This window comes from Hemicordylus capensis, chromosome 5 (genome assembly GCF_027244095.1).
Source record: "Hemicordylus capensis ecotype Gifberg chromosome 5, rHemCap1.1.pri, whole genome shotgun sequence".
Classification (NCBI taxonomy): domain Eukaryota; kingdom Metazoa; phylum Chordata; class Lepidosauria; order Squamata; family Cordylidae; genus Hemicordylus; species Hemicordylus capensis.
The window spans coordinates 68,895,012-68,909,877 of record NC_069661.1 but is presented as its reverse complement, the minus strand read 5'-3'; the positions used below and the strand labels follow the sequence as shown (position 1 = coordinate 68,909,877).

The following is a 14,866-nucleotide window of genomic DNA, read 5'->3' as shown; positions in this document are numbered from 1 at the left end:
CAATCAATCTTGCAAAGCTCCAGTAATTAAGAGAGTCACTGCTACAGAATTAGTTTTTGAACTGGGAGAAGATAAAGAAAAGAGACTGTCTTTTGTTTTATTTGCACAGCATATTTAACATTTCAAAAGGGCAGAATCTGGCAAAGGATCCAGACATTACCCAGTCACAAGACCTGACTAGTCACAATGAATGGAATGGGATGTCATGTGAAAGTGTGTTGTCCACACATGTGATGTCATCACTCTGGCCTTGACCAGCTTTCCTCACAATACAAGTGAATGGATTATGAAATGACTGATTTCTGAAGCATTTGATTATTCAGCAAATTCAGAGGAGAAGGGAACAGCAACTACACAAAGCATTTCAGACTATGGTCTGAAATAAACGGCCCTATTTATTCTACACATTAGCACTAATTACTGCAGAAGAAACCAACCCTTTGACCTCAAGCTGCAGTGGAAAAGAGACTTATTACATATTGAGAAGCAGTTTTTCATGAAGGTACCTAAAACATGAAAGAAGAAAGTAATAATTTGAAAATGCCAAGCCCAAAGGGATCCTTTAGAAAGTGCATTACTGGGAGGAAGAAGGGGGCAGGGGAACAACTTGGCCCCTACCTCTTAGGTAAAGGTTCAGGATGTGAAGCCAGATAAGGAGACAGCTGGGCTGGCAGCCAGGCAGTAGCCCAGACAGTCATCTTGGGGTGGTGATTGTATTCCTGGCACATTTGCATGGCAAGGAACATTGTTGTCTATGGAACTCTGCTTAACTGCTGTTAAGTCTTGTCAGTGAAGACTCCTGTTTTTGGGGTGGGGTAGGCTGCCACTCTCAAGTGGCATGTCCAATTCACACCGCATCTTGTTTGCACCCAATTTGGATCCAGGGAAAGCCTGGCACGGGTGCAGCTTCACTCTCCAAGTTCTTTGCACTTCTGTGGGTAGTGTTCTGGCTATATGGCAGAAAGTTGTGTTCTTGTTCTAGTGCAAACCCACTTAGTTGCCTCTTATTTAACTCAGGCATACCTGATAACATGAGGCTGTATAGACTGCTTGAGTGCATCATGAGCCATCTAGTTTTACCCTCAAACAGGTAGTTTTACCCTCAAAAGGCATACAGTAATAAGTGAACACAGCAAACTAGCATCAAAGATCTCTGGTTTTTGTATTGCATTCAGAAATTAATTTCCTTTATATTAATAGCCTGCAGGGTGTTGAATATTTTTGGACTGTCGCAAGAACATTATCTATTATATATTTTGAAAAATTGGTTGGTTGGCACAAAATAAAGTCATTCTTCCCAATGACCTAGAGGTACCAAATTTTGCACATGCAATGCTGCCACTGAAATTAGCTGAATGCACTACTTTTTACAGTGGAATATGCTTGGGGAATGTTTAAATAATTTGTTTTATAATTTTTTGCAGAAATTCTGACTATACTTCCCAGTTACCTACATATCAAATTTTGCATGAACAATCCTGCCACTTACGTTAGCTGAACGCACTTCTTACACTGAAATATGCTCAGAGAAATCTTTATTTTTTTAAAGAAGGAATTCTGAATATAGTTCTATTTTAACTGCTAGTATTCTCAGATTTTTAACATTAAATCAGATGAATAATGCCCAACAAAAGCAGAACACTCTTATATTCAAGTGTACTGCAATTTAAATTTACCATATATGGCAATTATTCAATGAGTAATGCTTGAAGCTGAAATTCTACAAATTTCAAACACTGTTTACTTCCCTTTTGCAAGCACATTAATTAAAAATGCAAGCACATTAATAAAAACAATCTATCTATGATACATCTAATTTCTTCAATCTTCCTATAAGAATAATCTTCACAAAGTGACTTTGCCCAATCAACTATAGGCCTTACATACTAATTAATTTATATGGATAATTGCATGGAGTTGCATTTAATCCATATAATATATTACTTAAGGATCCATTGTGGATCTGGTGTCATTCCAGTTCAGTAGTTCTAAATAACATTAAGAACTAAGGCCTGTTATATTTAATGTACTATCACTAATACTTACTGTATCAGTGATCATGATATGTCAAGCTATATCTTTACAGACCAATACCCAAGAAACCTCTAGAAATGGAAAGTTCTAACACAACACACATATGGTGTGTGCAAGCATTCAACATAGGAACTACCTATTTTTTCTCTAGGGCCATCATTTAAAGTACATACTGGGGGAAAGGCAATCTTCCAATTAATAGTTTGATTTGCAATCCATCCATTCCAGAAGCTTACACATAAAATATTTCAAAGTATTATATGAGGCAGGTAGCAATGACCAGCACTTTGGCGCCACCCTCCAATACTGGCTCAGGCCAATACTGTACATGTTTTCTCCTTATCCATTATTCTATAATAATCTATGGAATTATTATAGTGGGGATTTGAACTTGGGCTCAGTTCAAGTCAGACACTTGGGCTATCCACACAATTCACTGTACAAGTAAGTATACATAAGCCTGGGGATATATATGTGGTTTTGTGTGCATGACTGTACCTGCATTCATTTTAAAAGTAAGCCTTGGTAGCAGCCCCCTTGAATGAACACACAGAGTGCATGTACTGCCATGTATTCTGAAGAACACAGTAACTGTGTACATGTACAGAACAATTTGCATACACCATGATTGTACATGTATACAACAGGATGTATGAATAGCTCTACCCATTACATCACACCGACCTGAATAAGAGGTTTCCCACCTGAAGCTCAGTGCAGCAGAAACCAAAAGGGAGATAGCCTAAAAAAACACAAGATGTGCACTGGTCCAAAATACAGTCAGGGCAACAATACCAGCCGACCAACTGTGTTTAAACAGCATTTACCGACGAAGGAGGCTGTTACGAAACAGCTGCTGCTGAACACGTGCAACACGTCTTAACCCTTCCAGGACCATATTCAGTCCCATTCCAAACCGATCCCCGCACTCCATACCACCAAAAGCCACCTACAGGAACCCACAGCGAGATTCTCCTCCTTCGGCCTATAACAAGAGCGGCCACTTCATCGAAATACGCTGAAACCACACTGTCGGTACAAAAGCTAAACAACCCGCAGCCCCGTGTATATTACAGAGTGTTCATAGACCCCTGCCTAGCTCACATCTCGTGGGCGCCCGGTGCTAACCGGATTTAAATACAAACAGAATTAAATACCAAGGAGTAAGGAGGGAGGACAGTTCCTCACCTGACCGTAGAGCCTTCCTTGGGTGCCCTGCACGGTGGAGAAGGCGAGTTGCTACTATTGCTACCGCCGCCCCTTTTGTTAAACAGCTTCTGGAGCAGCGTAGGAGCCATGCTGCTGCTGATGCTGCCTGCGTTTAGGGAAGCATGGGTGTGGAGTCGGGACGCGCATACAACAAATCACCCAGCTGGCCGCGGTCCAGACAGAGGAGCTACCGCAGCGCCAGTGACAGCATCCATACCAGCGGCCGTCTAGCCACGAGAAGCGGCGCTTAATACCCCTCTGGAGCCAGCACCTCCTTCTTTTCCCAGGCAGGCATTAATGGAGACAACCCAGTCATATGACTGGGAGAGCCCGCCGCCTTTGCCCGGCAGCACACACAGCTCCCCCCAGCGGCTCGAGCACCGCAGCCCAGAATCCTGGGATCCTTCCCTTTCGAACGTGCAGCAACATTCCAACATTTGTCATTGGATGCTCAGGGGGATTCCTAACCTTCCCTAGGCACACGGGAAAGCTCCACGAGCCACTCTTAAAGAGATACAAACTCACTCTCTTTCTCAATAAAAACCAGGGGTCTTTTATTAAGGGGTGTGTGTATGGAAAGAAGGCTTGTTGCTGAGGCTTGGTAAACATTTCTCCCAAAAAAAAAGCTTTGCAAGAGGTAAATTGCTTGCTGCTGCTGCTTCTACGTTATCTTCGGGTTAAGAACCAAAGCAATTAACTTTACCTTCTTTATTTTTGTATTTATAACCTGCTAACTGAGCACACCGTTTAAAGTGGTGATTCTCTTATATTTAGTAGCGGGAGGACAGCAAAGACAGTATTCCTCCATGTTGCTGTTGTCTGCCTTATGTTTCTTTTTAGATGATGTGAGCCCCAAAGGAGTTCACCGCTTCGGTAAACCGTTTTTGAGAACTTCGAAGAGCAGTATATTCGTAGCAGCAATAGATCATCTTATCCCGTAAACATATTCAAATAAAGCACCGCGTGCAAGCTTTCATACAGCCCGGAGTCCTCACTCTTTGGAACAAAACGCCAAAACGCCACCCTAAAAAGTGTTGCGATGCGAGCAACTCTATGAGTATTCCGAGCATGAGACTGGGAAGGGAAAGCCAGCTCCACCTGGTGATTCACAGTGAAAATGTCACTAATGGAAGCGTAGCGTAGAAGCGTATGGCGAGGCGCACCGTTCCGACAGTATGACACAGATCACACTGTAGTGTGCAGAAACCTTTGGCAACTGCGGCTGCTACTTATACCTATGCACGTTTATTTGAAAGTTCCACTGACTTCGGTGGAGTCGCTTCCGACTAAACGTACGCAGCCTGAGCCGCGAGTACTCCGCCGCTCTTTCAAGGCTAGCCTTTGAGCTGCAGCAGGGGCAGGGCCTGGGTGCCGCCCGCCTTGCTGAGGCTCAGAGGCGGAGCTAGCTCGCTGGAGCCCCGCCGCGGAAGGCCGAGCAGTAGAGCCAGAGAGGCAGGAGGAGGGCTGCGCGAAGATCGAATCGCTGCATCTCGTCCCGCTGCAGCCGGCAGCATGTCTCACGCGTCTCCGCTTCAGAAGCCTTCCCACGCGAGCAACCCCCGGGTCTTTTTCGATGTGGATATTGGGAGCGAACGAGGTGCGGGAGAGATGATTTGAAGGCTAGGCGGGCGGGCACACAGTCTGGGGCAGGAGGAGCTGGGCAAGGACTCGGCCCTTTCGCAGGCAGAGAAGCGGGGCCGAAACGTGCCCGGGCGGGCGCCAGTCTGAGGCACAGCCCGCCGGGTGGCCAGCAGTGGGTCTGCAACTGCGGGGTGGAGTGTCCCCAGGAGAGCGGTTGCCCCCGAGGCCTCGTTGCCCGCCGCAGGGCGCCTGGTGCTGTCCAGCGTCCTGCTGCAGGCTCCTCTTCTTTGGCGCGGGGGCGGCAGGAAGCGCCGGCTCCTGCCAGCCCATTGTATTCTCCCCGCGCTCTCCTCCTCGCTTCTCGGCCTGCCCGCCCGGTGTGGGCAACTCCCGCATAACGCCGCTGCGTTGAGCTCAAGGCTAAGAAATAGTAGTTTATACCCCTGACAGTACCAAAGGGTAAAGCTTTTCGAGGATTGTATTACTTCAGGCTGCGGCTGGCAGAATCGCACGCTGAGAGCTTACTATCAATCAAACCTTGAAAATGAACCCGAACTCGGTGCACATACCAAATGAGCATGCCAGGGGAAAGTGTTCTGCTCGGCCTGTTGGTGCTAAACTGTGTTAGGATGGAAAGGGTGTAGTAAAACGTGCGCGTCTCCCCCGGACACCGGGATGGTATAGTCCAGGAAAAGCTTTACCGCTTGATTCTATTGAATCTGTAAACTGACGCTCACGCACTTGGTATGGGGGCTGATGAGAAAGTGCTGGAACTGATTTCTTGTTCCTGCGCGTGCCCTACGAAACCGTTATAAAAAAATATCTTGAGTCATAGCAGTAGCCCAGTATCCTGTTTGGCCCCATTCTAATTCCTAAGAAATGGCTATTGCATATGAAAACAATTACAAATTTCATACCATGCCCATTATCTGCCCTTAGTACTCTCCTATGACCATCCAATCTGCACTGGTTAACTACCTACTTTCTGTAATACTCCCTTTAAAAAACAAAAATGGTTTATATCTTTTCCTATAAAGCAAGAGACATTCAAGTACTGTATATAGCTTGAAGTTGGTGCTCTCTAAAAGTACTAATCTAGAAATGAATTAGTTATTAAGTTACATATACAGGGTTGTTGTGAGGAGAAACTTAAGTATGTAGTACACTGCTCTGGGCTCCTTGGAGGAAGAGCGGAGATATAAATGTAAATAATAATACTTTGTTTCAGAGAGAATGTATAGCTTACTTACATGGCAACTCATCAAGTAAAGAATGACATTTGTGATGGAAAAGCATGACTGAATGTTTATTGTATAGATCTTGCTGTACTTTGACAGGCAAAGTAAGATTCTAAAAATAGACACATGAGGGTCTTTATTTTAGAAAAAGTATATCACTTCACATTAGTTAGGATTCTTTCAATTGTTATTGCTATACACTGCAGCAATAAATAGCAATTGATAGCAGTTGAAGTTATCCATGGAAAGGCCTCAGCTATATTATTAAGGATCAATGACATTAACTGCAGGTAGTTGTGCGAATTTCTTATCAAGTAAATAACACCACATGCACACACCCTCTACCTCTCTCCAGAGAGGTTAGGATTTTAGCTTTCCTATGTTGCTTTGCCTAGAAAAATGTCTAGATTTTTAGGTTGACAGGTAAGGAAACCTAGGTTCAAATTCTAACTTTTTCAAGGCCTGAGTGACCTTGGACCATTTTCTCATGCTCGCCCCTGTTACAGGATTACTGACAGAAAACAATGAGTGGGGAAACAAACAAACCTTGGGGAAAGAATAGGATAAATGGGGTAAAATAATAGCAATGAGACCTCTCTTGTTCATTGCAGTTGGCCGAATCGTATTAGAATTGTTTGCTGATGTTGTACCTAAAACTGCTGAAAACTTTCGAGCATTGTGCACTGGAGAAAAAGGTATTGGTCCTACAACTGGAAAGCCTCTTCATTACAAAGGATGTCCCTTTCATAGAAGTAAGTTGATGTTGTCTTTATTTTCTTGAGCTTGCTGAAGTACTTTGCATCAGAAAGTAAATATTATACTTGTTTTTATTGCTGTACCACTTATTTATTGTTTTTTTTACCAAAGTGAAACCACAACTTCTGCGAAACACACACATATACCTCTGCTCCAAACGAGGTCATGTCACACACTCTTTCTTCTCAGTCTCTGCATGTGCACAAGATAGTACACTGAATTAGTCTAGTAAATGGGTCTGGACATGTCTCCCATATTCCCATCCAGCCTCTCCTTCCACTTGGTCAAGTTATGTAACATCATCCTTGGAGTACTCAGGTGCACTGCTTGTACGTACGTGTGTGTGTTGTGCACACACACGCTTGCACGTGAACAGGAAAAACAGGCCTCAAGCCATATCAGAATCTGCACTCCCTGAGTAATTTAAATTCAATATACTGACAATCTCTAGCAGTAAGAGATTATATGCAGAAGGCTTGTGTACTGTATAATAATGTTGAGTTCCTTTTTTTGCTTCAAGTGGGGTTGGACGATACTCTGTCCAACTGTTTTTGTGTGTTCACTTTTTAGTTATCAAGGAATTTATGATCCAGGGTGGAGACTTCTCAAATCAAAATGGAACTGGTGGAGAGAGTATATATGGAGAAAAATTTGAAGATGAAAACTTTCATTACAAGGTATGGACTTAATAATTAAACCTGATACCTAATATAATTAGGAATGCTTTGTATTCCTACTATAAGAAAATGTACCTTTACCTTTTAACATTTGTGTGAGAATAGGGCTACTCTGGTAGAAAGAGATGCATTATATATCTGTTCTATATAGATGTAAATGTTCATCTATTTCAACAGAGAAATTTCAGACCTTTGTTACTGTGGATTTCATTCTAGCTTCAGCGTCTTATTGATATAAGCATTTAATTTCAAGGTATGCTACTTTGATAAAAGTATTATACTATAACCAGTCACAAGCAAGTTTGCATGGTCTTATGTTACTTACCAAGTTGGCTGTGGCTTTTGCTCTTAAGGAGGAATTGTCAGAATAATGATAGTATCTTTTTTCACAGCATGATCAGTCAGGTTTACTCAGCATGGCAAATGCAGGATGCAATACGAATGGTTCTCAATTTTTTATCACCACGGTGCCAACACCTCATCTTGATGGGAAACATGTGGTCTTTGGCCAAGTGATCAAAGGCACTGGTGTTGTAAAGTTATTAGAAAATGTTGAAGTAAAAGGAGAAGAACCTGTGAAGGTAAGCTAGGACATTATCTGGATCATTCTCTTTAATATTTTAGATGATGCAGCTAAATTTTCCTCTAGGCCATTTGCATGGCAGCGCTGGTCTGGGCTGCAAGGAGGCATGCTACAGTCCCACACGCTGCTTTTTGGAAGAGCACTGGCGGGGGGAAGTGGCGGGGCAGGGGCTGGCAGCTAAGACAGTGCCTTCCCTGCCATTTAAAGCAACACACACACACACACACACACGGTTTCCAAACCAGTTCAAACAGCAGTTGCCGGAACCAATTTGGCGCTCCTAGAATGGAGTGTTGAATGGTTCCATGCACATCCCTAATAGGTACATGATGGTCTATATCCAATTCCACTGAAATATCTGGCTGATGATACATTTCTGGGCAAAATACCAAGTGCTGGTTATTACCTTTAAAGCCCTGAACGGCTTAGGTCTGAAGCGCCTTCTGCACGATTCTCACCGCACGTTAAGGTCATCTGAGGAGGTCCGTCTTCAGTTACATGTCTGGTGGCAACTCAGAGGCAGGCCTTCTCTGTAGCTGCTTCTGGGCTGTGGAATGCACTCCCAGCAGAAACCTGTAATCTGATTTCATTATTGGCCTTCAGGAGAGCCCTTAAGATGTTTTTAAACTGGTTTTAAACTGTCAGGGTTTGGCCTGGTTTTCCAGGGTTTTAAAAACTGTTTTTATGTTTTTAGAGTTTTTGATTTTACTAGTTAATTGATTTTAGTTTTGTTTTAATGTTAACCGCCCTGAGCCATTTTTGGAAGGGTGGTATAGAAATCAAATAAATAAATAAATATCTAGTCTGGTCTTGTGTCTACTCACTCATTATTCTCTTGGCATGAGCAAATACATTCCAGATTAGTAAATGGAAAATTGCCAAGTTTAAGACCTCAAAAGCCTTAGGAAAAGGAAACTTGTTTGCTTTTTGACAATTCAAATTACTTTAAATTGTCAAACAAAGCTACATTTTATATACTATTCCCCCTCCCCACCCCCAACAGTTGTGCGTTATTGCAGAATGTGGAGAGCTAAAAGGAGATGACTGGGGAATCTTGCCTATGGATGGCTCTGGAGATATTCACCCAGACTTCCCTGAAGATTCGGATGTAGATTTAAAGCAAGTAAGTGACTTTGGGTTTTTGTGTGTGTTAACATTAAAAAGCATTTTTTCCAACAAAGTATGCATCTATGGCAATTCTATGATACTGTGCTAGTGATGTATGAGGATTCCAAACAGAATATGAATGCTACTGTATCACACCTGTTTATTTTCACTGCATCAGCCACAGCAATAGGTTCAGGACAAGCAAGGAGTATGTTCATACAGCACATAATTGTGCAGTTCACTCCTTCAGAACGTGGCTGAGGCTGCTACCTTAGATGGCTTTACAAAGATTATTAGAAAAATCCATGAAAGTTTGGATTTCTGCTAGCCCTGATAGGTAAATAAGGAACCTCTATATACAGTGGCAGTACTACCAGATGGTGGAGTCAAAAAGAATAGCTTCATCCTGCACTGAACTTCCCAGCTGGTCACTGCTCAAAATGGAGTGCTGAACTAGCTGGATCTTTGATCTGTCCAAACAAGCTCTGCCCTTTCCAGTTTTAGAAACAGCTTTAGCAGTTTTTCCAGCCAGACTGCTGTGGTGCTACAATGAATACCAGTTCAGAATGCACTTGAGTATATTGGCTGTGCACACAAGCTTGCACATCAAGCATTTTGCATAAACTCACTCAATGGGAGTACATCTGCCCATGCAATCCATTCACTGTTTAAAAATCACACACCCTCTGGTTTTCCCTGTGAAGCATATTTAGACATAGGTGTTTTATAACTTCTATCCTGCCTGTGTTCCATTATAAAGCTCAAAGTGTATTCATAGCATTCCCAGATAGTCACCTAGCCAGGGTGTTTAGCTTCAGCAAGGTAGCTGCAGCCTGTGTCCATATCCTGGTATTTATGCATGTAGTTAATACTCCACTGCATGTAGAGCTTATGTACCAAAGTGAACTGGCTTATTACAAAATGCAGCATAAGACCCAAGGGTGATCCTGCCGCAGAAAAGAATAGCACACAGAACAGCAAAAGCTACAGGTACACATACATAATTTATTCCAAATTTAAGTGCTGTATATGTTTTGAGCAAAGCTCTTGGAGGCATCCGTTAATATTTTAACTGAGGGGGAAATCATTTTGAGTGAAGTGTTATGTCCTATGACATAACACAGTATGGATGGGACTACACATTTACTGTAAGTCACACTGTGAGATTCCATTCAGAGCAGTTCATTTGAAAAACTGCAAGCCACCTTCTCACAAAAAGTTCCCTAATGCTAAATTATACAGTCTTATTACTAAATCTTACAGATTTCCTTTTTATTTTTGGTAGATTGACAAGATTGTGTCTGTAGCTGAAGATGTAAGAAATATAGGTAACACTTACTTCAAATCCCAGAACTGGGCAATGGCAATCAGTAAATACAGCAAATCTCTAAGGTAAAGTCCTAAATTATATTTGGTTGTATTAATGTTGTCCAGAAACACGAATTTCTTGATGCTTAGATTTGGGATTGTACAAACTCGGAACATATAAACGTTACAATGAGTCATTAAAGTAAGGTTCTCTAACTATTCCTGGAAGAATTGTTTGAGTTAATAGATTATGGGTGTGTTAGAATAGCAGCAAGCATGGAAAATTTTTTAGTGCTTTTTTCCAAGTAAAACACATTTATTTTTGTAAGCTACCTTGAACCTTTTAATTATAAAAATAAAAAGGTGAATATCTATTAAGCAAATAAGTACTGTACAGTACTGATAGTACAGTACTGACACACATTGGTAGCATTTACCTCCTTTAAGTTGGCCAGCTAGTGGTAGAATTCAGTGTTGCAAATCACTATGTCGCAACACAAATTCATAATCTTATTTTGTACAGGTACATTGAAGCTTCTAAAGCTGTGGCAGAGCAGGCAGATTCAGAGAAGTTGAACGCTGCAGCTTTGACCTGCTATATAAACATTGCTGCATGTAAACTGAAACTGTCAGAGTGGCAAGATGCAATTGAAAACTGTACTGCGGTAAATGGTTCATATTTTTCTCCAAAACATTAAGATAAAGTGGAAGACAATATTTAACAAGCCATTATTTGTAGTGTGCTCCTGATTTTTTTTAAAAAATGTATATAGTAAAGCTTGTTGCTTACCAGCACTCTTTTTTAATTGTCTAGCTATACGTTGAAACTGTTGCATGGGGCTAGTTTAGAGACTAAAAACTGTTTTTAATAGTAAGTGAATGGATTCTCCTGTTATCTTTGAAATTTGTTCTTATATACCACACAAGACAGTCCTATGGAGGTTCTTCTCTCAGGCCCAGCATATACAAGATGTGGGCCACAGTTCTACACTGACCCTGTGTAAGTGTCCCACACATCTGGCCATGTTAACATGCATATACCATGTGCTATGGTCCGTTGATGTGTATGCACACTAGGAGTGTGCATGGAACTGGTCCGGGGCCATGTTAGAGGCCTCCAGACCGGTTCGGAATTCGGGTGGTCCAGCGGGGCGGGGGGGAATGGTGCTTACCCCTCCCAGCGCTCGACTTCTTAGCAAAGTTTTTGGGGTGGCAGAGTTCCTCCCTGTCGCCCCTGCCCCCATCATTAAGGAGAAGTTGCCGGCGGTTCCATGCAACTTGCCGCCATGCATGTGCTCGGCGGCGCGCACTCTAGCGGGTGCATGCGTGGCAGCAAGTTGCACGGAACTGCCGGCAACTTCTCCTTAATCCAGACAATGATGGGGGCAGGGGCAGCAGGGAGGAACTCTGCCGCCCCAAAAACTTTTTAATAAGGGAAGTCAACCTTAGACAGATTTCACAAGTTACTCTCTCTCCTAGAACATATAGGTGGCCCTCGTTATTCACTGGGGTTCCATTCTCACCTATAGGCATGAATACAGAAACTGCAAATAATGACACCTATGGGAATCTAGGTGTTAAGTTCCCAACACAAAAAGCACCCCCTCCAACAAAAACACGAGGGAGAAATAAGAGAAGAGCGCTGTACCTTATTCTTCAGGTCTCCAGCAATGCCCCCCAAACCCTGAGTGGTTTAATATTCACCAATTAAAAAAATAAATAAAGGGCCACAAAATTGCTCTCTGCTATGAGATGGTGGCCAGAAATGACACTGGAAAAGAGTGAAAAGAATTCACTCAAAGATGAATTTTACCTATCTTTCCCCACAGATTAAAAATACTGGATCTCTAGGACCCAACCGCAGATATGCAAAACTACAGATGCAGGTCTGCAGGTCCACAGATAACGAAGGCCACCTGGGTCAGGAGATTGGTTTTTAGGGAAAAGTTTGGTTCAAATTATTTCAGCAACTAGTTTTACTTGATTCTAGGAAAGATTGAATACCATTTTTCATTTTACAGGCTCTGTCCATAGATCCTGCAAATACCAAAGCACTTTACAGAAGGGCTCAAGCTTGGAAAGGAAGACGACATCATGATCAGGCATTGGTAAATATTAGTATTTGTTTTGGCTAAAACTGCAAGATGTGTACAAGATATTACTTTACACTGAAATATGCAAGATATTATAGCAAGACAAGAGACTTGCTTATAAGTCCCTTATTTGTCTTCTTGTTTTTCCTTAAAGGCTGATCTGCAGAAGGCTCAAAGCATAGCACCTCAAGACAAAGGTAACATTTCTGGTTGACTTTTATCTAGCAACACAGGTTATGTAGCACTATTGGTGAGCTAGACTACTTCTACTGAAGACTGGAAACATTTTCTTGGTACTAAGCCAGAATCTTTACCCAAGTGTGCAGTTCTTATTTTTACAGAATGCAGAATAGTCCCCCCTCCCCCAGAATGCAATAATTGGTGGGGGGAGGCATTGCTGAGAAAGAGCATGTTAGCTACCATAATGTGCAACTCACATTAAAGAGGACTATATTAACTGCTTCCTCCTTTACTTTTAAAGCAATTAATTTCTAATGATGCAAAGGGGAAAGTATATCTAAAGCAGTTGAAGAGGTGAAGTTTGTACTCTAGACAGGTAAAATTTGGAAAAATGCAAGCTTTCATTTGCATAACAGAATAAATCTAACTACAGCCAACTTACCTCCAACAGCTATCCAAATGGAAATACAGAAAGTGAAGCAGAAGATAAAGACAGAGAAGGAAAAGGAGAAGGCAGTTTATGCAAAGATGTTTGCTTAGGTTGATATTGTTTTCCCTTTTTAAGTTGTGCACTGACAAAAGATGCAGAATTAGTATGGATAGTGTGTAATACTGATGCTATTTTCCATGTTTACACCATGAGTTTTCTTGAAACGACATATATTCTTTCAAACTAGTTTCATCATTAAGTTCATTAAGAAGGCACTTAATGGAAATAATATGCTAAAAGTGTAAGAGCAGCTACAAAATGAAACTTAATAATGATCAAGTGCAAGGAATTTGGACAATGTTCAGTAACATACCTGAGATTTAGTTCAGCAGGCAATTACTGCAGATTTCAAATGCTGTTAAGTGGTGTTAAATAAACAATTTTTAAGCATCGTATACTGAATGCATCATTTATTAAACAGAATCAGTTATACCAGGCCACATCTACCCAAAATTGCTCTGAAGTTTCATATCCTTGACTGGGCTACATCCATCATTAGTACTGAATTCAAGAAAGATCTGATAGGTCAGACGAATGTAGTCAAGTCATTCTCACTCCATGTTCTCTGGTACATTTTGCTTTACCTGAGTGTGCCTTTTTACGGTATCTACTACTTAAGGCACCAGACAAGTTCAGCCAATGCTAGCCTCAGGAGAACCATTCAGACATTTCCTTTTCAAGGGTGGCAAAATCCTGAATCGTTCTGCAGCATAGTCAAGGATGTTCTGCCAGTCAGTTTTGATCAAGGCTACATCCCATTATAAGCTGGTCCTCCTCCACCTTCAGGTACGACCCAGTTAATATTTTGGCTGGGATCCTTAATATCACATGTCTTGCAGTGGACACAGTTCTGAGCATTTATCTGTAACCGCAGTCCTTCTCCAGTTTCCACAGGAACATATTCATATACACCTGCAAAATGGAAAATTGGCTTCAGTACAAGGGATAGCAAAATTCTAAAAATATGGTAGAGCTCCAGTACCAACAGAAACCCATCACAAGTTTCAACAAAGGCATTCTGAAGCTACGGAAGTCATTCTCTAGGAAGGCTAGGTCCATAATGAAGTGAAGTAGCAAGTCAAGATTCAATATATTCAAGATTCTATACTGGGTACCTGCAGGGCAGAATCGTTGCTCAGGTCCATCATAGATAGCTAGGTTTTTGTTGACAGGAACACTATCATCCTTCAGCGTTAAGTGAGGTGGCTGGTCATGTTCATGATTTGTACCGCTTAGAGCCACTGATGAAAGCAAGTCAAAACTGAGTTTTCCATCAGGTTTGGGGTATTCAATAGGTGTGCAGTCCTTGGCTGGCTTTAGCTGTGATGCATCTGTTCCTGAAATAATGATGATAAAGTGAGGAACTGAAGCAAAAATGTCTGTAGCTCTTCGTCTGCAATGAGTAGACTAAGAAGCCACTGTAAGAAGGCAAAGGGGCATATGAATTCCACTGTGCATACTATCCCGAAAGCAATTCTACTATTTAAGTAATCTTGGTTTTTTGCAAAGAAACAGCCCCACTGATTTAAGATGCTGAATTACAACTAGGAAACAGTATTGAATCATTCCAAGTTCAATACCCATGACACAACCTCCCCACCCGCTTCTAT

General features: G+C 41.9%; 3 protein-coding genes across 3 annotated transcripts in view; 1 reads left to right on the top strand and 2 right to left on the bottom strand.

The window, feature by feature from the left end:
- The window catches only part of FNIP2 (folliculin interacting protein 2), a 79,870-nt gene extending 76,234 nt beyond the window's left edge, over positions 1–3,636 (bottom strand). The window contains exon 1 of the mRNA XM_053255210.1: positions 3,223–3,636. Within this exon, the coding sequence (XP_053111185.1) occupies positions 3,223–3,332 (110 nt within the window). The 5' untranslated portion in view covers positions 3,333–3,636. The remainder of the gene's footprint in view (positions 1–3,222) is intronic.
- Positions 3,637–4,656: 1,020 nt separating this feature from the next.
- PPID (peptidylprolyl isomerase D) lies at positions 4,657–13,651 on the top strand. The gene is made up of 10 exons (XM_053255214.1): positions 4,657–4,840; positions 6,674–6,814; positions 7,389–7,495; positions 7,888–8,076; positions 9,082–9,201; positions 10,471–10,577; positions 11,017–11,158; positions 12,515–12,601; positions 12,741–12,783; positions 13,218–13,651. Exons 1-10 carry the CDS (start codon positions 4,756–4,758, stop codon positions 13,304–13,306), a joined length of 1,110 nt encoding a protein of 369 aa, XP_053111189.1. The 5' UTR covers positions 4,657–4,755; the 3' UTR covers positions 13,307–13,651.
- Positions 12,591–14,866, bottom strand: part of ETFDH (electron transfer flavoprotein dehydrogenase) — a 22,199-nt gene continuing 19,923 nt past the window's right edge. Inside the window, exons 12-13 of the mRNA XM_053255212.1 lie at positions 14,372–14,593; positions 12,591–14,168 (exon numbers count right to left, since the gene is read on the bottom strand). Coding sequence (XP_053111187.1) covers positions 14,005–14,168; positions 14,372–14,593 — 386 coding nt within the window. The 3' untranslated portion in view covers positions 12,591–14,004. The remainder of the gene's footprint in view (positions 14,169–14,371; positions 14,594–14,866) is intronic.

What these genes read in the sequence shown, in the direction of transcription:
- PPID (XM_053255214.1), top strand. Translation starts at nt 4,756, where the DNA reads ATGTCTCACGCGTCTCCGCTTCAGAAGCCTTCCCACGCGAGCAACCCC. An exon ending in CGGATGTAGATTTAAAGCAA is followed by an intron (nt 9,202 to 10,470) that starts GTAAGTGACTTT and finishes TATTTTTGGTAG; the next exon opens with ATTGACAAGATTGTGTCTGT. An exon ending in AAATACAGCAAATCTCTAAG is followed by an intron (nt 10,578 to 11,016) that starts GTAAAGTCCTAA and finishes TATTTTGTACAG; the next exon opens with GTACATTGAAGCTTCTAAAG.